At 44.5% G+C, this 20,226-nt stretch overlaps 1 protein-coding gene across 1 annotated transcript in view; it reads right to left on the bottom strand.

The window, feature by feature from the left end:
• Positions 1-645: 645 nt before the first annotated feature.
• The window catches only part of Slc17a8 (solute carrier family 17 member 8), a 41,609-nt gene continuing 22,028 nt past the window's right edge, over positions 646-20,226 (bottom strand). Inside the window, exons 6-12 of the mRNA XM_041671788.1 lie at positions 13,901-13,987; positions 13,437-13,576; positions 12,498-12,647; positions 10,929-11,061; positions 5,896-6,006; positions 4,576-4,703; positions 646-3,015 (exon numbers count right to left, since the gene is read on the bottom strand). Of these exons, the coding sequence (XP_041527722.1) occupies positions 2,662-3,015; positions 4,576-4,703; positions 5,896-6,006; positions 10,929-11,061; positions 12,498-12,647; positions 13,437-13,576; positions 13,901-13,987 (1,103 nt within the window). The 3' untranslated portion in view covers positions 646-2,661. The remainder of the gene's footprint in view (positions 3,016-4,575; positions 4,704-5,895; positions 6,007-10,928; positions 11,062-12,497; positions 12,648-13,436; positions 13,577-13,900; positions 13,988-20,226) is intronic.

The raw sequence follows: 20,226 nt of genomic DNA, 5'->3' as shown, positions 1-20,226 counted from the left end.
ACCCATTGTTATGAATAATTAATATATGCAAATAATTTTTAAAAATAAAGCAGTATCTTGAGAGACGATTTTCCAAAAGTGTGTCAGACATGGAAGTATAGATGAAAAAAATAAACTAGAGAAATTTGGTAGAGAAAAGAGAAAACTCAGGAAATTTTCTCAAGTCAAGGACAGCTCTGAGAGTTCTAGCTTGAATGATGACATTTTTAACAAAGAAAAGACAAAAGAAAGCAAGTTTGCTGAGTTTGAGAGCCCGTGGCATGAAACAGAAATACTGGGCTCCACATTGGATTTAGCAACCAAGGAAACATAACAAGAGCCCATTGAGTTTAAAACATTATTAATTCTTATTCTCACTTTGAAGAATAGTCCAAACTGTGATTGTTTGAAAAAGTGCAATCCAGACTTTATTTCAGTAATCCAGCATCCTCAGGACCCCTCCTACTGGAATCAACACTCCGCCTCCAAAGGGTGGCGCTACAAATAGACCCCAAGGGCAAAATGCACAGAAACCGGTGGCTGTCACTTGTCGATGCTGTTTAAGGGAAATTAATGGCCCCGTGCAACCTGTGTGTGGAAAGAAGATCACTACAAGGCAACATGTTTTATAATGTTTAATGGCATGATCCAGCCCACCATTAAAAAATTTACTGCACGTGCAAGTTATACACAAAATATAGTGTTTCTGCATGATGTCAACACTAACTGTGGATTGCGTCATAATCTACCACATTGGCTTCATGATCATCATGAGGCTTTTTCATACATGGAATTACTATGCTTTATTAACACATAAAGAAATAAACACTAGTGATTCTTTTCTTTTTTACTTAGAAAACAGTGCAATTTTCATTATAAACTCTGTGGCCAGTGAATGAAATAACACAACTTCTTTCTTTACAAGTGACATGGTCACACAAGAGTTTAAGGTGATGAGGATGGGACAGCTATTTCTTAAGAACTCCTTCACGCCAGGAACTCCTCTAGGAGACTTACATGGATTCACACAATAAGGAGATTTAATGTCTGATAACACAAATTATGTACAAATAACAGAAAGAATATTATTTAATGGGAAGTCAGCCACTCTCTTTTAAGATCTAACATTAGACTTTTTAGAAGGTACATTATAGTTCCTTAAGTCTAACAAGGGACCAGAAATGAAATAGGAAAAACTAGAGAACAAATATTATACACTAATATACAAGTAAATCTGTATTTTATCATCATGTTAAGTTTCCTTCTGAAAATATCAACAATTTTTAAAACCAAGGAGCAGGAAAATCATTTTATTTTCTAATAGCCTCTTACATGCCAACACTGCAGTTTTAATTACGTGTGGGAGTACCCATTCCATTGCCTAAAACGATTGCAGGTGAATTTTTTCAACACCAATTACAGGCCTACTTGTCTCGGACATTCTGACTGTAGCATTTCTCTATGAAACTACTCTATCTTTTTATTTTTAATGAACATTCTAAGTACAGACATTCTGAATATTTTGAGCATAATTTCCTATCATCTGGCCATACTTCCTATTATACCCACAGGCAGGGAAAGCTGGTGACACACTTTTGTTTAAATAAGACTTTTTTCAAGAGACGAGTGGCTAAAACTCGCCTGAGTCTAGTTCTTAGATTATTAAATGTTTTATGGGGTTATATTTAACTCGGGACACTATTTAACCACATTTCTTATGCTGTAGAGGGTTTTAATTTAATAGCCAACTCTTTGTATACTTCTTTTAAATCATTTCTGGAAATTGAGCTAGCTTGCTTAGCTTTATTTATTTATTTATTTATTTATTTATTTTTTACTAGTCGGTGGCTTTTAAAGAAACAAAAGCTCTTGTTCACCAAATTCTTTGGTTCCTCAGGTAATACAGGACCTTAAGAATTTTGAGTCCAGAATTTCATAAGTTTGAGTTCACCCTGCCACATTAGTCTATACACACACACCCTTGACCAAACATGGAATTACCCACAAAACAGCTGACTCAGGTTTTGTCACGGAAAAAGTCCCCACACTGAGCTGGACCCCTCTTCCTAAAACTCCCTGTCATCTGCCAGTGTCAGCCTTGGCCCCAAGAAGATGACCTTGGGTGGGTCATTCTGTTCCTTCAATGTCCCTAGCTGTAAAATGGGTGCAATATCTATATGTAATAGGATGGGGGGGGGGGTCAAATAAGTATGTTCATGTCCATAAAGCACCTGGCACAACAGAGGGCCTCCGTGAGTGGTTCCCTTCATCGGGTTGAGGAAACTTTCCTCTGTATGAGTATCTTAGGAGACGAGGTGACACCCACCATGTACTCTTCCCTAGGCCAAAAAGGGATTTATTTCAATGTTTATTTGAGCAGCAAACTACTCCTTAGACTTCTAGCGATTTCTGAGTAACTAGCTCTTCGAGAGAAGGCGCAAATGCCAACATCCGCCTCAATTACCCGACCCTGCAAAAAATACAACCAATTGTTTTATCAGCTGAGAGCAATAGTTACGTTCCTATCTCTGGAAGAAGGTGTTTCTCTGTTCTCTGCCATTGACTTAATCTCCTCCTCCCGTACTTCCAGTATCCCATGATTTGGCCCCCTGGCAAGCCGAGGTATGGGAAAGGCAATGGGAATGGGTTATCTCCGGTTGTAAGCTGAAGAGAAGGTGGGCGTTAGGATGTTTCTGAGAAGCTGCCTTCCTCGTTCTGGTAGGACAATGCCTCTTCCCCCTCGAAGGCATCGAAGGCTGCTTCCCTCTGCTGCCTCCATCCGCTCCTCGGGACCTCGCAATTCTGAGTGGTGGCGCCGTAAGACATCTTCTTTCTGGGACTAGCGCTAGCCTCGTGGTTGAGTTCTGTCTCCTCGGCTAATTCGTCTTGGTCAATGATTCCACATTTCTCCTCAGAGAGACTCTCTGGGTCAGCCCAGTCCTGTTTCTCCCCAGAAGCGAAGACCCCATAGAAGATGACACCGCTGTAGTGGACCAGGGCGGCTATGAGGAACACGTTCTGCCACTCCTCGCGGGTCTAACAAAGGATATATCCGGTTACTATTCAGTTACTGTTTTAAGCAAAAACAGAGGTTGACAGAGAGCCCTAAAGTCCTCCACTGGGATAAAAACATTCCAAAGGCTACACTGGGCTTCTGTTGATAGACTCAACATCCAGAATCTCCACTTAATTTGAGTACTTGAAAATGAAAGACGACCATGAATGCCCTTTTAATATAAACTACATATCAAAATAAATATGTAGAAAATACAGGTCACATGTGCTTGAGAAGATGGGGGAGTTAAGTGCCCTGAATGTCCTTACAGAAGACCCAGGTTCAGTTCCTAGCACTCACATGGTAGCTGATAAGTATCTTTAACTCCAGCTCCAGGGCATTCGATGCCCCCCACTGGCTTCCATGATATGTATGTGGCATGCATATACACAAGCAGGCAAAACATTCACTCACATAGAACAAATATAAATACAATTTTAAAGATAAAAATAAGTTTAAAAACCAAAAAGGTCCAGTGAAAACTAAGTACCACATCCTTGAAGATTCAGGGGTTTGTATACTCTGTTTATGGGTGTTTTGTCTGTGTAACACATGTGTGCCTGGTAACCATGGAGACCAGAAGAGGGTATAGTGGCTAAGTGTGTTGGACGTTCTTGTAGAGGGCCCAACTTCAATTCCCAGCATGCACAGGTAGCTCACAACCATCTGTAACACCAGCTCCAGGGGATCTGGATATAATCCAGGGGTTACTAATGATTGTGAGCCATGTGGGAGCAGGGAACAGAATCCTGGGCCTCTCAAAGAGCCGCAAGCACTCTGAGCCTCTGAATCATCTCCCCTGCTCTCTGCTCTCTTGTGGGTCCTTTTTCATTTATTTAAATTACATTTTTTTCACTTATTTTACATACAGACTGCAGTTTTCCCTCTCTCCTCTCCTCCTGCCCCCCTCCCCACTCCTCCTCATCCTTATTCAGAAAGGGGCAGGCCTCCCATGGGCTAGAACAAACCACTGTACATCAAGTTGAGTCAGGACCAAGCTCCTCCCCTTGCGTCAAGGCTGGCCAAGTTGGTTCTTAAGAAAGGTCACTAATGCCTCGTTTATTTTCTCCTAAACAAGGAGGCACACTGTACCAGTACTTTATGTGTGACAGTCTAATAATGGGTGGAAATAGGCTATCCATATCTAGCCCTTAAAATCATACAACAATCTGAAATAAAATGTTCATTCTGGGCTGGCTGCCTGAGTTTCTTTGTATCTCTAAACAGTCTCTACAGCCTTTACTTCTCTCCTCCAGACATTTATTTCTCAGCTGAGAAGATGTGGAACTAGATTACCATCAGCTCTGGTGCCATCAATAAAGGATCGAGCAGAAGAAGCGAAGGAAGGGGAGGAGGAAGAAGAAAGAAGAGAAGAAGGCAGTTGTCCAAGACTCAGCCAACGACAAGGACACACACTCACACCCTGGGGTAAGTCACTGAGATCTCAGGCTCCAAGGACAAGTCCACACACTTACACTCTGGAGAAGGTCACTGAGATCTCAAGTTTGGGCAGTGCTTCTACCCACAGAGCAGATTGTTACCTTGTGCTTGGTCATGGCTCCGACAATGAGGGGGCAAACCATTCCAGACAGGGTCCCCACTCCGTTCGAAATCCCCATGAGAATGCTGGCATAGCGTGGAGCAATGTCCAGGTGGTTGACATTAAAACCTGTGGTAAAGCCAGAACCCTTGTATCAGAGTTGAGAACAGAATTCTTAATACCCTTTGGGTTACTTGCCCCACGGCTCACGGATCAGTTCGATCTTCTCTAGGATATGTTTAATGGATATTCTACCAAAAAGGCCTGGCTGGACATTGCCAGGCTGTCCCTGCCCATGACCTACCCTGGGGGTAGTTATGTGAATAACACACAAAGGGTTTTGAGTGTCCTCAGAATTGAATCTGTGCTTGATCACAGTAAGCCCTCATCATCATCATCATCATCACTATCATCATCACCACCATCACCACCATCATCATCATCATCACCATCATCACCATCATCATCACCATCATCATCGCCATCATCATCATCATCACCATCATCATCATCATCATCACCATCATCATCACCATCATCATTATCATCATCATCATAATCACCACCATCATCATCATCACCATCATCATCGCCATCATCACCATCATCATCACTATCATCATCACCATCATCATCACCATCATCATCATCATCATCATCACCATCACCATCATCATAATCACCACCATCATCATCATCACCATTAACACCATCATCATCATTATCATTACCATCATCATCATCATTACCATCATCATCATTATCACCATCATCATCATTATCATCATCATCATCACCACTACCACCATCATCATCATCATTCTTACTTGTTCTGAGGAACTTCAACCCCACTCCAGACCTGCACCTTCTTGTTTGGAAAATTAAAGCAATGAAGTAGATAAGAACTCCTTGAAAGCTAAAGAAATCACTCTAAACGCTCAATATGTTTGTGACCAAGGGTCAAATAACCTGGTCATTGAGCTAGAATGAGCAGTCTCTTAAAAGGAAGTGAGTCTTCCAGGTAGGGTGAACTGGGGACTGGCCAGGGACACATGCCTGGCCTCTGCTTTTGCCTCAGGGAAATCAGCTGCCTTACATATTTTCCTCTGGTGGAGTTAAGAGGGACAACCCCTGCTCTAATGGGGTTTAAGCACATCCCTGGTGGATTTTATGTCACCCCACTTGGTGAAACTGTGCCGTGGCCCTGCTGTCCCTTGGGGATCCCTGGGCTACTAAATGAAGGACAATTTCTTTGTCCTTCCTCCCTCCTAAGACTTAGTGAATCTCCATACTCAATTCAGAAACCCGGAAGATGTTTTACCTGAAATAGCAAAGCCACTAAAGCCTACAGCAAGCACCAGGAAGGAGATAGCCACTCCTTTGGTGTGGGAAAAGCCAACCACCAGAAGCAGGGTTGCCTCCATGCCAAAACCTGCAAATAGAAACAGAAGAAGCGTCATATGCCTGTCAGTCTGCCAAAGCTATTGACTTGGCACATGAACCCACATATCATAAAGCGTAGTTTTCAGTGCACACATCCTAGTTCAATATCTACAATATTCCCCAGTACTCATGACTGCATGACTATGCTATTACCTCAGTGTTTTGTGAAATTTCCACCGTACCCTGAGGCACCTTCGAGAACAAACAACCCCAGGATGAGAGAAAAGAGTAGATAATCCTTGGGAAGTTGCTCCTGCCAGTCTGAATGCTGTCTAGACGGCCAGTGACCCCGGAAGTTGCTCCTGCCAGTCTGAATGCTGTCTAGACGGCCAGTGACCCCTTGTGTCTATGTAAGTGTTGGCCTTCTACATAAAAATAGTGTGACAACAATCGTCCAATATTTTTCTTATAAAAACAAAATCTGTAGTAATCGCCTAAAATAAAAGATCCTCAGTCAGGTGTGGCGGCTCATGCCTGGAGACTGACTGAGGCCAAGTTAGAATGATCACAGATTTAAGGATAGCCTGGGCTAGAAAGTGAATTTAAAATCTGTCTATCTCATAGTGAACCCCTGTTTCAAATTTTAAAAAAATGAGACCAAGAAGATTTCAGTACTTGGAAGGCAGAAACAGGTAGAGTTCTGTGAGTTCAAGACTACAGAGTCTACATTGCAGTCTAAAAAGTGAATGCCAGACCAGGTCTAAAAAGTGAAGGCTACATGGTGAGACCCTGTCTCAAATAAAAGAAGGAAAGAGAGAGAGAGGAAGAAGGAGGAGGAGGAGAAGGAGGTGGAAGAAGAGGAGGAAAAGGAAAGGAGGGAGGAAACAAAAAGAAAAAAGAAGGGGTGGGGGAGGGAGGAGAAGAAGAGAAAAGAGGAAAGAAGAGAGGAGAGGAGAGAAGAGGAGAGGAGAGAAGAGGAGAGGAGAGGAGAGGAGAGGAGAGGAGAGAGGAGAAGTGGGCTGATGAGAATTCAGTGGTTGAATGCTCCCCTGGCATGCACAACTCTAGGCTCCATCTCTAGCAGGAAAGGGGAGGACTAAATAAATAAATAAATAAATAATAAAACAAAGTAATGCCCCACTTCTGGGGCAGCATAAATCAAATCTTTCCCACTTCACCAGTTCGCCAAGTCTTCAGGCCTCTGAAGAAGTGTGAGACGGTTGCACAGAAAGGATAGGAGGGGTAGCATACTTTCTGTTCTTTCCATCCAGAATAAATGATTCCAGTGTAATCAAAAAGATGAGATAATTAAAAAGACATCTATTCCAGATGTGTGTGTGTGTGTGAGAGAGGGAGAGGGAGAGAGAGAGAGAGGGAGAGAGAGAGAGAGAGAGAGAGAGAGAGAGAGAGAGATCGTTCATCCAACAGCAGACAGAGATGACATGACTACCACTTGCGCCCACCAAGGGTGAGGGATAATTAGAGAGGAGGCTTCATTCTGGAGACTTCTGAAGACAAGCTGCTGAGTCCACACATCTCCACGTGATGGTCCTACAGTTACTCTCAGGGCAACATGACTAACCGAGTGTCCATTCCTCTTGTTTTCACGCCTAAGAACCCAAAGCACACCGCCCCTCCCACGTCTTTCTCCCTGTCTCTGATTAGTCTCCAGCCTAGCTGCATTTAGGGCGTTAGACTATGGAGTCAGAAAGCCTGACTTCAGATTCTGCCTCAAAACCATGCCTCGTGTCACCTTGGAATAGTTTATCCTAGTGCTTCAACTCCTCGTGTTAAAAAGCAGAGCTAATCAGACAGCCTCAAGGAACAGTGGAAAAGGAAAGGAATACAAGCCATTGAAGCCGCACAGGGGTGCCTATGTGGTCATCAGACAGCCCAGCAGAGACTTCCGTCTTCAGTTTTCACATACAATTGGGTGTCTTCAGCCTTAGAAGTCACTATCTAATCTTACTTCTGCGTTCTCCATCTCTGCCTTCGTCTCTATTCTGGGCTCCATCCCTGTCACCTGCATCAATTAACCTGACTGGTGACCTTCGCTCTTTGACTTCTTCTGACGCATTTGCCACAGAGTCTTCCTAAACCACACGCTCAGTGGAACTCTGTGTGTTTGTCAACGGCCCCGCACTGGTAGCACCATCTAGGAACAGCGCTTCTTTCTCCTCTAGCTCCCTCTCTGCCAGCCTCACCTCCCTTCTCCCCCCAATCCTAAAGGCAGCCTTCTGTGTAGCAGCAACACAGCCCTCTCTCTGGCTGCTTCCCAAACCACTGCATACTCAACCTCTAAAGCCAGATTCCTCCCTTCTCCTATTCCTTCTCTCCTATTTTCTAGAACTTATCAATAATGCTTTATAAATTTTTCATTTACATTTTATCTCTGCTACAAATTTGTACATTTTTGCGCATGCTAGACAACCTAGATGGGCCCTCACCACTATGTTATGGCCCTAACCCTTCGCTTTTTGAGATTGGTTTTGATAGGTAGCCCAAGCTGAGCTGATGCTCTCCTGCACCCAGTTTCACAGCACCCAGCTTACAAGACTGTATTATTTTTGGCATGTGTGTATATGATTTGTGCATGGCATGCACACACGTTTGTGTGTATTCACATATCTGTGGGCACACACAGGTGCACAGGTATGTGGAGCCCAGAGGCTGATGCTGGGTGTATTCCTAGATCACTCTCCACTGAGGCTGATGCTGGGTGTATTCCTAGATCACTCTCCACTGAGGCTGATGCTGGGTGTATTCCTAGATCACTCTCCACTGAGGCTGATGCTGGGTGTATTCCTAGATCACTCTCCACTGAGGCTGATGCTGGGTGTATTCCTAGATCACTCTCCACTGATCGAGGCAGGCTGTCTCACTGCTAGAGTCCACAGTTCAGTCAGTTACTCTAGCTTGCCAGCTTGTCTCAGGGATCCTCTGCCAAGCAGACACGCCTGCCCAGCTAATTTTTTTAATGTGAGTGAGAGGGATCTGTCCTCACACTGTATGACAAGAACTTTACCCACTAACCCATCTCCCTATCCTAAAATGACACTCTTAACACAGAATCAAGCTAGCATGTAAAAGGAACTGAATAAGCAACAATTAATTGATGCCAAGGAAAGATAATGGGATAAAAATACAAAGTTGTATACTGGGCCAATGGGGGGGGGGGTCATCAATGGTTTTATCCAGCAGTGGAGCCCACACGCTGCAATAAGGCCTGACAGGTAAAACCCACCTACTGGTGCAAAGTGCCATTAATGTTACAGATTAAGACTCCCTGGTTGTATTGGAGGCCTTTTCCATGGAAAGAAATTTATGTCTGAATCTGGTCAAAGCACTTCACTAAGAAGTTCGTAGGCCTTGGGGAGGAGCTTATTACGGGGGCTTTGCAAAATGGACATTTTACCAGGCTGTATTGTTTCACGCTTATAGCCATAGGTTAGTGCTGGGTTTTGTCAGAAATGCTTTTTGTTTTTCAGTATGTCACACCCCACCTACCCCAACATAAGTCTCAAAGAACATCACAGAAAAGGGGGCACACACACACACACACACAAAAAAAAAAAAAACAACCCAAGAGCTGGAGGAGCAGGAAGAGGACTGTGAAACACTGTCTTCTGGACATGCTGTGGCCATTGCATGGATAAACCGGACCCAACTCAAGATACCTGCACAATGTATTCACAAGATCAAGCCAGTTAGCATTCCAACATAGGTGGGGAGGGGTAGTCCTGCCTGAAAAGCTACGGGCAATTAATGACTTCTGAGAGAGGGGGGTCATTTTTCTTCAGGAGTGTAGCTGCTAGCAAGTTGTCCATGGTCCAGCAAACAACTCACACCCATACACATGTAAGCAACCATAATCACACTCAGCAGAATTTTTTAAAAAGATGTAAAAAAGAAGGCATGTTAGAAAGCAGAAGGATTTCTGAGACGTGAGGCATGAATAAAAGAGGGAATTTAGGATGAGTTTGATCAAAATACATTATACATTTGTGTGAAATTGTCTAAAAATAACTTTTAAAATGGATTTTTTTTTTTGGCCAGGCAGTGGTGGCACACACCTTTAATCCCAGCACACAGGAGGCAGAGGCAGGCGGATCTCTGTGAGTTCGAGATACCAGTCTGGTCTACAAGAGCTAGTTCCAGGACAGGCTCCAAAGCTACAAAGAAACGCTGTCTCGAAAAAAAAAATACTTGTATAGAGAGAATGAAATATTGTTAATTGATTTTCTAAATTGATGATTTTTTTTCAAAACTACTAAAGAGAAGGTCAAAGCATTAATATTTCTTTTAGATGGGTATCTTATGGGTACCACCAAAGGGTAAAGCATCATGCCTTTAAAACTGTAGATCTGTGAGCTAGAGAGATTGCTCGTGGGTCCGGTACTTTCTGCACATCATAAGAACCTGAGTTCAGTTGAGGGAATGGTATTCATGTACCTCATTCATAATCACTTGTCCTTTGTGTTTTACCCAAACATGTATGTACACATAAGTTGAAGAAGAAGGAGAAGGAGGAGGAGGAAGAAGAGAAGGAGGAAATAAGCCTTGTAAGCAAATAGTAAGTGGAAGAATTATGGAAAAGACAAATAGCAGGCAAATACATTACCAGAAGTTATATTACTTTGGCTTGAGAATAGAAGGAAGAAGTGTTTCTTGGGTTTTAAGTGTGTCCTGATCCATCATCCATCAACTAAGTTGTCCTACCACGTGGCAGGTATATGGCGGACAACGCTCAACTGTCTACAAGGAGATGGGCTCAGGTCTTCAAGATCCATTCCAATGCCTAGACTCAGCCTGACTGAGCCTGACAAGCCCAATCTCAGAAGCTAAGCAGGGCCCAGCTGAGTTAGAACTTAGATGGGAGACAACGTCTGGGCTGGCTCTAATGTAGGCTCTGTTATTCTGTTAGCTCTAATCCTATAGGAGCCATTGGCGTGTCTTTGGAGTGCACAGTACCTCCGCAGTTCATGATCTTTCGGACGGCGGTTGTGGTTAAAATCTTCCTGCTTCTTAAATAATCAGCCAGCTGTCCTCCAATAGGTACCACAATTGTCATGACCATGTGTGGGACGGCTGACAGCAGACCCACCTTGGAGGCAAAGAAGCAAAATCCCAACTTAACTTCTACTGAGAGGTCTTTACAAGTCCCTGCTCACCCCCATTGCACAGCCCCACAGCCATTACCAAGTTCAATTCTCTAATGCGGAATCTCAGGAGGTCTGAACTTCATGGCCATTAAGCAATGAACGCAGAGAATGATTCTGCGTATGGACCGACTGTCTTCCCCACCCGACTCATCGGCCCACAGACAACTGTGACACATCACAAGGCCCCGGTATCCAGAATAAGGCCTAGCGTAGGAATACCATACTTGGTCTCCATCATCACACTACTGTGCTGGTTCTTCCAGTCTCTGCTTAATAATGCTTGCAGCTAGTCAGACATCTACCTGTGCCTAGCTGCAGCGCTTTCTCTTGAGGAAAGGATATTTTCATGTTTCATGTTGATTACATTGTTTCCTTCCTAAAACACAGGCAACCCCATGACAATGACTGGAGACACTCAAGAAGATTCTTTCTAAACTATCCAAAGCAACTATTGTTACTGTTACATGCACCATAATGAAAAAAAAAATGGGTAGGATGGTCTGAAACATAGTGTTCTTTCTGCCACCCAATAAGTAGTTTATTGCATTTATCTATTTGGGGGGAAGGAGAAGGTCATAGCACACATTGCTGAGGTCAGAGGACAGTTTACAGGAACTAATTCATCCCTCCTACCATCTGAGTCCTGGGGACCAAACCTAAGTAATCTCACTTGACCATTGATAGGGGATGCCCCTCTGTGCGCTGTGAATATGTTTTATTACCATTGGTTAGTAAAGAAGCTGATTTGGCCAATAGCCAGGCAGAATAGAGCCAGGCAGGAAATCCTGGGTGAAACAAAAAGGTGGAGGCAGGGAAATGCCAGCAGCCACTGGAAAAGCAAGATATGAGGTAACAATCCATGAGCCTCATGGTCAAATATGAAATAATAGAAATGGGGTAATTTAAGTTGTAAGAGCTAGTGAATAATAAGCCTGAGCTAACAGGCCACAGAGTTTATAATTAATATTAAACCTCAGAGTGCTTATTTGGGAATTGGTGGGTGGGAAAGAAACCTCCAGTTATAGACGTAAGCCTTTTGTCTGCTGAGCCAACTCACTAGCCCATAATGAGAGGTTTAGAAAGAGAAAAACCCACCCCATCAAATATGTTTACCTTTAATATTTAATATTACCTTTAATATTTAGTGTTTGCATTAGTTTCAGAAACATCCTGAGATTAGATTAAGAGGCACTGACTTTAAATGCAGATTAATACATGTTTGATCCATACTAAAAAGAAATTAAACATAAGACTGTTGTCTGAGCTCTAGGATGCTAAGCATCCCAGAACTTTGTGAGTGACAGCAATTTTAATTATTTTATCATGTAATGGTTATTCTTGGCCAGATCAAGAGCATCAGAAACCTCTGTATATTTACCTTACTTATTGCAAACCCAAAGACCTCTTCAAAGTAGGCAGGCTGGCTTATTAAGAGCAAATAAAAGGTCCAGCTTCTACAGAAGTTTGCCACAATGATCGCGTAGACAGGCAGCGATGTGAAGAACCGTCTCCATGGGGTGTTGAATTTCTAGGGGGTGAAAAAGACCACGAGCTTTTGAGTGAAGACGCCGACCTCTTCTTTCTGTAAGGAGGCACGCAGAGCACGAGGTCTTTGTGCTCACAGGTAAGCACAGGTAAGCACAAGGAAACCAGGAATGTGAAGCATGCGGGCTTGTCTCTGCCATGGACGGGATGCGTAGACCTGTTTTCTACCCAGAAGCCTGGGAGTGGATGTGGTTAATAACCTGGTGGCCTTTGCTATCTGTAGGGCCAGGCATCACCCAAATCTCCTAGACTATTGTTTATCACAGACTCTCCCTCCCTAGACCATTGTCTTGAGCGTTGCTTCTCAGTCAATAGAACCCACCTTTTAGGAAGATGTCACTTGTACTTTAGAACCCTGCAACTTCAGCACTATCTGCATGACTGAGATCACACCAGATCCTAGTCCCTTAAGCCACACAACCCATCTTCATGGTAGAGGTCACGCGTACTTTGCAAAAAGAGTTCCCACGTAGTCACAGCTTCGGCTTTATTGCGCACACGGTATTAAGATAATTGCTACCAGAAAACCTATTTCCAAAATGGTCCTGTCTAACAGGTCTAAGATAAGCTGCACAATGTCAGACATTAGAAGTTTGAACCAGCAATGGCTAACTAAACTGTGCCGAACCCGATTTCCTTCTTGCCTTTCATGGATCACTCCTCTGCCAGCAGTAGTGTTTGCAGGGACACCCTCCCCCACCAAGAAGATAACACAATCATAAAGAGAAACATGTGGGAAAGTGCCCAGACTTTACCTTCTGTCTGTACTTACACTCGGACTGGCCAAGTTGGCCCCTTCTCCAATGCTTGTCTCGATGTAGGTCTTTTCCGCATTGGATATGGTTGGGTGAGCTGCTGGGCACTCATACGCCTGCAGCAGCCAAAACATGTACCAAATAATCCCAAACATACCTGCAGATGAGAAACCAGATGGCTCAGTGGCAAGACCTCACTTGCTTCGATCTCCACAGTTGCTAATTTTTATAATAATTTATGTTCACTGAGAAGTATCTTGCTAGTTTTTATCTTCCGTGATTGAGTCTTAAAGAAAGGCACTATTCTGCTTGCTTAAACTGCCAAGTTTGATGTAAGTATCAAGTTGATCACAAGCAGGCTTCCCCATTGTATAATGACCTTACCTTTGTATTTCGATTTTCTCATAGCAAACCCTTATATAATAACCTTGTATTATAAAATATATCTATGTGTGTCAACTCATGAAACCAAATCACTCACCGTAAATGTAAAAGACAGAGGCCCAGCCAATGTACTGCACCAATACTCCTGCCAGGGGCATAGCGACGACTGCCCCAGCATAGGAACCTGGAAGCAGAAAAAAACTGAGGGACACTGACCAACCGTCATACAAGCCTTGCTAGCCTAGGCACTGTGTGCGTGATGAAGTCCAAGTCCTATGTCTCCGTGACAGCAGTCAGGGGTTCCCAGTGAACATTATTGCTGATGTTAGTGGGCAGGGGACTAAAGTCCCAACCTTGCAACTGAGCTACACCTTGGCCCCCAAGCGTGTGGTAAAACAGAGAGTCTAGGAGAGGGGAGTATTCCTGATGCTCTTCAACTTCACTGAGAGACACATCCAGGGATTAGACCAAGTTTGCTTGGGTACCACAGTTTAGAATTCCATGCGCAAACAGAACCCGGAGATGAGAAAAGTATGAGATAATAGTTAGTACAGCCAGGCACAGCGCTGGGTGCTAAAGGCAGAAAGAACAGGAATCTGGCGCCTACTTTAGAGGACCGCACCCAGATGGTTTCAGAACCTTTTCAAAAACAGAAGAACACGCATGCGCACACGTGCGCACACAGGCGCACACGCGGTCACACACCACTCAGCAAGATTCCAGTCTGGCAGGACGACTTTTTTCTCCATCCACTTCCTAAATGGATACATTTTAAAGATCATTTCTATTGAATACAAATTACAGGAAACCGGTTAGACCAGCCGGGCTGTGGTGACGCGCCCCTTTAATCCCAGCACTCGGGAGGCAGAGGCAGGCGATCTCTGTAAAATTGAGGCCAGCCTGGTCTACAGAGCAAGCTCCTGGACAGGCTCCAAAACTACAGAAAGAAACCATGTCTCAATAAAAAAAAAAAAAAGGTGGTATCTTAAAGTTGTCTTGATTTGCATTTCCCTGATTGCTGGCCTAGGTCTGAAAAAGCATGGGATAAATCCGGACTAGCTGAACATAGCGGACAATGAGGAATACTGAGAATTCAAGAACAATTGCAGTGGGTTTTTGATCCTACTGCACGTACTGGCTTTGTGGGAGCCTAGGCAGTTTGAATGCTCACCTTACGAGACCTGGATAGAGGTGGGCAGTCCTTGGGCTTCCCACAGGTCAGGGAACCCTGATTGCTCTTCGAGCAGATGAGGGGGGGGGGGGGACTTGATCGGGGGGAGGGGGAGGGAAATGGGAAGCGGTTGTGGGGACGAGGCAGAAATCCCTAATAAATAAATAAATTTAAAAAAAAAAAAAAAAAAAAAGGAAGAAAAGAAAAGAAAAAGAAAAGACAAGGCATCACAGGAGACCAGTGTTTTAGATGTTGTGAATTCTCACACTGGCCCCAACAAAATCAAGATGGAGTCAGTAGTTCCAGGGTTCTTCACCACCAAGACAAAGCTAAGCTATTTACCAGATTTTTTTAGAAACCAGGAAAAATAACAAGCTAGGTTCCAGGGTGTGACAAGAGACTTCTGGGTATCTCTACGTTGATCCTCACACTAAAAGTGTCACCTGATGCTAACTGGGAACGGGTTATTTCTCTACAGTCCTGGGTCTTTGCCCTGCAGCCATGCATGGACAATCACTAAACTTTGTTCTTAGCTTCTGCCCTTTGTCGCCCTTCTCTGCTCAGGGACCACCCTCTCCTGCTTGTCGCTTTTGCACCCACAATTCTGTTTTATGGACTGAACTGTTGATGGTTCGAGAAAAGAAAAATGAAGGCAGCTGAACTCTTTAGGCGTAGACTTGGGTGATTTTGCCCATTGATGTTTCTTGCTTTGTGAATTCTGAATTTTGTGAGGTTGTGAGAACGTCTGTCTTGCTGTGAGCACTAGAAGCAGTTGCTAGGGAAACTAGAGGCCCTGTCAACTCCTAGTAAACACTAACTGAATCCTCCCAGGCCACGAATGAGACACTTCTCCTTAAGAACAGTGAGCAGCAGAAAAGGAAGTCTGTCTCCCAAATCCAACACCAAGAAAGATCTTCAGAAAGTAGGGAAATAGGAAACTATCGCACCTGCCTAAACTCGGCCTGGTCCCTAAGACAGGTGTGGCCTGGGACCAGGACTGTGGCTGTGAGATCTGAGGAAGCAGGGAGACTCATTCAAAGATAAGATAGAAAGGCCGCCTCGGCTCTTGGGGGTGTTATCTGTGCTGTGGTGTCAGATGCTCTGTAAGCTGGAAATGGTCTCTAAAGGCTGGCTGCAGCTGCCTTTGTTATCTACAGAATTGAAGCACGTTATTATAGGGTAGCCTAAGCTGGCCTTGAACTCCACACGTGTGACTTTGAACCTTTGATCTTCCTGCCTCCACCTACCAGGTTTGTAGGCTGTGTCACCACATCTGTTCCCAGGTGGTACTGGGATTATAACCCAGGTCTTCCTGCAAAGTAGGTGCTCTCACACGTGAGCCACAACCCCAGCCCTAAGGCACACTGATTTTCAAGCTCAAAATTCTTCACAGAAATAAAACAAGCACTCCAGAGCAGATATAAGCTTTCTCTCTGTCTTTCTCTATTTCTGTTTCCTTTACTCACTCTGTGTGTGAAGGAGAAAGAACATGTGTATGTGTGCATGTGAGTGTGCCATGTATGTGAGCACATGTGTAGGGATACATTCGTTTACGCCGTTACACACATGCATGAGAAAGAGCATCTGTGCATGTGTGTGCATGCGTGTGCATGCGTGTGCATGTGTGTGCATGCATGTGAGAGAGCATGTGTGTGTCACTCTGAGAGAGCATGTGTATCTACGTGTGTGTGCATGCGTACGTGTGTATGTGTGCATATGTGTGTATGCTCATGCATGTGTGAGAGAGAACATTGTGTGTGTGTGTGTGTGTGTGTGTGTGTGTGTGTGTGTGTGTGTAGAGTGGTCTTTTGCCCCAGGGAGCAGTAGGACGAAGTTCTCATAATGCAAAAGTGTGCTTGAGACAGAGAGAGTCAGAAAGAGTTAAGGACCAGCTACTATGCATGCTCTATGCTAAGTGGTGGACCAACCATCCCGAACCGGTAATTTTTATTTAGCTTCTTTCAACCTAATGAGGGAGATAAAAAAAAAATTATTCCCCTTTATAGGGAAAAAAAAAACCTGGGGAAATGTGAGTTCCCTATGGTGACACTTGCATAAAAACACAGAGAAGACCAAACTGTGGTTTTTATTTTATTTCTTACTTTCTTTTTTTCTTTTTTCTCCCCCCTGACACAGGGTTTCTTGGTGTAGCCCTGGATGTCCTGGAACTTACTCTGTAGACCAGGCTGGCCCCTAACTCACAGAGATCCTCCTGCCTCTGCCTCCCAAGTGCTTTGATTAAAGGTGGGCTCCACCACTGCTTGGCCTCTGTGGTTTTTCAACCCTGCCTCAATCACCAATCTGTCTCCCTGTCTGTGGAACTCCCTGTCCGTGGAACTCCCTGTCCGTGGAACTCCCTGTCCGTGGAACTCCCTGTCCGTGGAACTCCCTGTCCGTGGAACTCCCTGTCTGTGGAACTTTCTGTCTGTGGAACTCCCTGTCTGTCTGTGGAACTCCCTGTCTGTCTGTGGAACTCCCTGTCCGTGGAACTCCCTGTCTGTCTGTGGAACTCCCTGTCTGTCTGTGGAACTCCCTGTCTGTCTGTGGAACTCCCTGTCTGTGGAACTCCCTGTCCGTGGAACTCCCTGTCTGTCTGTGGAACTCCCTGTCTGTCTGTGGAACTCCCTGTCTGTCTGTGGAACTCCCTGTCTGTCTGTGGAACTCCCTGTCTGTCTGTGGAACTCCCTGTCTTCTCAGTCAACATCATCTCCTATCCCACACTCCCAGCCCCTTCAGCTTGTTCCCAGTGAGGCAGATATGCGGCCTCAGGTTACCCCAGGGAGCAGAGTGGACATTAGCTTCCATGCACTCACCTCTGAGAGCAGGTGAAGCCCTCAGGGAGTGGTGTGTCATGCAGAGGGGACAAAGCCGCAGGGTGGGAGACCCTCCTGAGTTCTCTTCTCTCTCTCTAGACATGTTAATTTCACCTCTTTTCCCTGTTTTCAACTCTAAAACAACGGGCTGTGACCCCATGTTTTCTAGTCTCTTCCAACTCCAGTATCTTACAAAGTTAAGAACGGATGAACCTCAAGCTTAAGTTTCTTTTTAGTGCCATTTTCCTGTTCTCTGAAAGAAAGCCACACCTTAGCTGGGAAATATAATAAGGCCTGCAGCCTTGACCGGGTGTCTTTCCTTGAGGTGAGCCATGTTTAAATCAGCCCTTTTAAGGCTATAAAACCACTCTGAGAATGGGGAGCGGCTACTAGTCACTCTCATTTTGCTGGCAAATCAAAATGAAAGGTCTTGCCAATCAACTGGCGGAGAATAGGAAGGCCAAAGGTTACACCACCCATGGTAAGAGGGCAGTCTTCCGTCTCCAGAGGTTGGTGGTAACTTTTGTAGGGTGGAGCTACACCCTGGCAATCAAGAGGGCAGACAGGAAGGTAAAGGCATCTCACTCTTTTGAACTAGAAGCAAACAGGGGCTCAGGCACTGTCTCCCACCAAACTCCCGGGCAACAGTTTATAACACTAATGATAATTTAAAGGAGATACGGAGACAATAAGAAAGAGAATTAATTGGGCTAGAGAGATGGATTCGAGGTTAAGTTTATTAGCTATTCTTCCAGAGATTGAACCCTGGTTCAGTTTCTAGTGCCTACATGGCAGCTTGAAGCCCATCTATCACTCCAGGCTCAGGCAATCCATTGTCACCTTCTGGTCTCCATAGGCACCAGGCATACGCCGTACATGTGGCATGTGAACATATATGCAGACAAAACAGCTATATACATAAAATAAATAATTTTTAAAAGAAAAAATAAGAACATCCATATTAATAAAGAGGAGGGTTTATTTCTCCTCTTGGAGAAGAAGTTCCGATCAGCTTATCCTAGGAAAGACATGACAGTTGAAAGAACTGGGTAGACATGGCAGGCTAAAGCAACTGCCACCAAGCCTAACTGCCTGAGTTCAATCCCCTGACCCCACAGGAGAGAACTTCAACATATTCCCTGGAATGTGTGCGTGTGCGCGCACGCGCACTCATGCATGCATGCACGCGCGCGCACACACACACGCACACAAATAAATAAATAAATTATAATTTTAAAAACAAATCAGATTGTTAGGTGCAGTGGTGCATACCTTGCAGCCACGGCACTAGGAGACCATAGGCAGGAAGATTATGAATTGGAGGCTGGGAGGCTTGCCAGGGCTACATAACCAAACCCTGTCTCAAAAAAGCCTCCAAAGTTCAAGTTCCCACAGACAATTTAAACAGCTATTTACGTGCCAAACCATCTTCATAACTGAAGAAACCAGCTGAGCTATGCAAGGAAATACTAAGGAGGCGTAAAGAGAGAAATTAGCAGCTTTAACGGTTCTTTCATTATGAACAAAACGATCTGATGTGTGGGGTCTTGCTGATAAAGTAATGGCTCACAGGGGGAGTGAGGGAGAATTCGGCGATCTCACAAACCAGCTTCACCAAGGAAAGGGCTTCAGTTCCTTTGGTGAGGATTGAAAATCCAAGGATTACCCGGACCACAATGGTAATTAACACTCAGTAACTCAGTCTCCCCTCGTTTATTGAAAATGAACCCCAAGTTGGGGGGTGGTGGTTATATCCTTCTAGAATAAAAGCCAGGAAGCAGGGCTTGGAGAAACACGGGGTAATCCCCACACTCTGCAGATGGCTACAGAAGGATCAAGAAGTCAAGGTCAGGCGGGGCTATGTGAAACTGCCTCGAAAAAGCTCTGCCTCGAAAAAGCCGAGCAGGGCCAGGAGATGCTCAGTGGGCAAAGGGCTTACTACACAAGCATGAACCACATGTATGTCCGGTGCCATAGTGGGCCAGAAGAAGGCATTGGATCCACTAGATTTGAAGTTAGCTGTCATATGGATGCTGGGAATTGAACCTGGGTCCTCTGGAAGAGTAGGCAGTGCTCTTAACCACTGAGCCACCTCTCCGGCCCCCTAAGTTCTAATCTCAACTGCCTGGCCATACTGTAACTTCTGTGGAGTAAGGTACTTTTGCCCTCCTGGGTCCCTTCCTCTATACAAATACATTTTACATGCGTTTTGTAACTGTGCTGGTGGTTCTCATTTCTTTTGCTGGTCCCTTCTGTAATAAACCTGTCAGGACACTGACTCCTCCCAGCCGTGCTTAGAAGAGAACCTTGACAATATAAAGTTCAGAGACCCAAGAATTGAAGTCATGTCACTACTTGGGGACCTCTGGTCTGCTTTCAGGTAAGATGAATGGACCCTGTTTCATTTTTTATCTGGAATATAATGCTCACAAATAGGTC

This window comes from Microtus oregoni, unplaced genomic scaffold (assembly GCF_018167655.1).
Source record: "Microtus oregoni isolate MIOR12 unplaced genomic scaffold, Mior012 000001F_ref0000356, whole genome shotgun sequence".
Lineage (NCBI taxonomy): Eukaryota > Metazoa > Chordata > Mammalia > Rodentia > Cricetidae > Microtus > Microtus oregoni.
The sequence above is the reverse complement of the archived record's forward strand: the minus strand, read 5'-3'. Positions and strand labels throughout refer to the sequence as shown.